A 1,193-nucleotide genomic window follows, 5' to 3' on the forward strand; every position below is an offset into this window, starting at 1 on the left:
TATAGCGGACTTGCTTTGTTCTTCGACAGAAATCTAATTTGATAGTTAATTGGTTGCTAACGGATTTAGTTTAGTTTTTTACACGACACTTGCATCGAAGTGTGACAATATATGACAACACACCAAATGCATGAATTAAGGTTTTCTTTACACATTAGATTAATACATCTACCATAAAAGATATATAATAACAATCATCTTCATAAAACGTACGTGAAAAAAAAGCAAGTTTTAACGACTTTGCCACCAAATTGATGGATCTGATTCGCATTTTGATTGGTTTACTATTGGTGTCATGGAGGAGTAGTATGGTGTTTGCTCATGCGGACCCATCATCATGTGCACGGCTAGCAACCATGTTGGCACCATGTGTCGGTTACATAAGCGGTCAACAGCCATCAAGGCCATCAAACTTTTGTTGCTTATCGGTCAAGAACCTAAAAGGCATGATGAAAACAAAGGATGATCGTGTGGTTATATGCAACTGTGTGAAACAAGCGATATCAGTGATCAAATTCGATCCAAAAAGAATTCCTCTTCTGCCCGAGAAATGTGATATTAATGACATACAACTTCCTCCTGTTGATAAGGACTATGACTGCGAAAAGTTAGTTTTCTCTCAATTACACTTTATTTGACATGGTGATGGATGGATGGATGCTATTCTATATTGTTGAATTGCATAAATGAATAAATGATTAGAGGACGTTAACAATATTTTTAATTATCTGGCTTGTGTGTATACATTTTTGCAGGACGAAATTGGTACATATGGAGGTGTTATAAGAGCGTGGATCATAGGCATAATGTGCACCAATGTATTTATGAAATTAAGGTTGTATTTTAATACTTGTTTGGGTACCATGAAATAAAACAAAGGACACTTAGGCACATATTTTGTTAAGTGTATGTCATATTCACTACTATTAAATTGACCCATTTGCGACGCCCAAATCCGTCGCATTGCTGATGGATTTTTTCTATGGGTAAATTTATGTTTGAAAAAGTCAACTTTCTATATGTAGTCAAATCAGTCAAGTTATAATTACTTGACCAACTTTGTCTCCTAAATGCACTGTTTTAAATAACGTTAGGTTAGGCTACCCGGTATGGGGGTAGTTCCACGCGTCTTGGGCTGAGGTGGCAACCTCTCCCACGCGTGAACACCGCCCCCAAAGCCGGTGGGGTGGATG

At 37.5% G+C, this 1,193-nt stretch overlaps 1 protein-coding gene across 1 annotated transcript; it reads left to right on the plus strand.

The window, feature by feature from the left end:
• The first annotated feature begins 236 nt into the window (after positions 1–236).
• Positions 237–919, plus strand: LOC111876836 (non-specific lipid-transfer protein). The gene is made up of 2 exons (XM_023873406.3): positions 237–607; positions 756–919. Exons 1-2 carry the CDS (start codon positions 255–257, stop codon positions 784–786), a joined length of 384 nt encoding a protein of 127 aa, XP_023729174.1. The 5' UTR covers positions 237–254; the 3' UTR covers positions 787–919.
• The last annotated feature ends 274 nt before the right edge of the window (positions 920–1,193 follow it).

This window comes from Lactuca sativa, chromosome 4 (assembly GCF_002870075.4).
Source record: "Lactuca sativa cultivar Salinas chromosome 4, Lsat_Salinas_v11, whole genome shotgun sequence".
Taxonomy (NCBI): domain Eukaryota; kingdom Viridiplantae; phylum Streptophyta; class Magnoliopsida; order Asterales; family Asteraceae; genus Lactuca; species Lactuca sativa.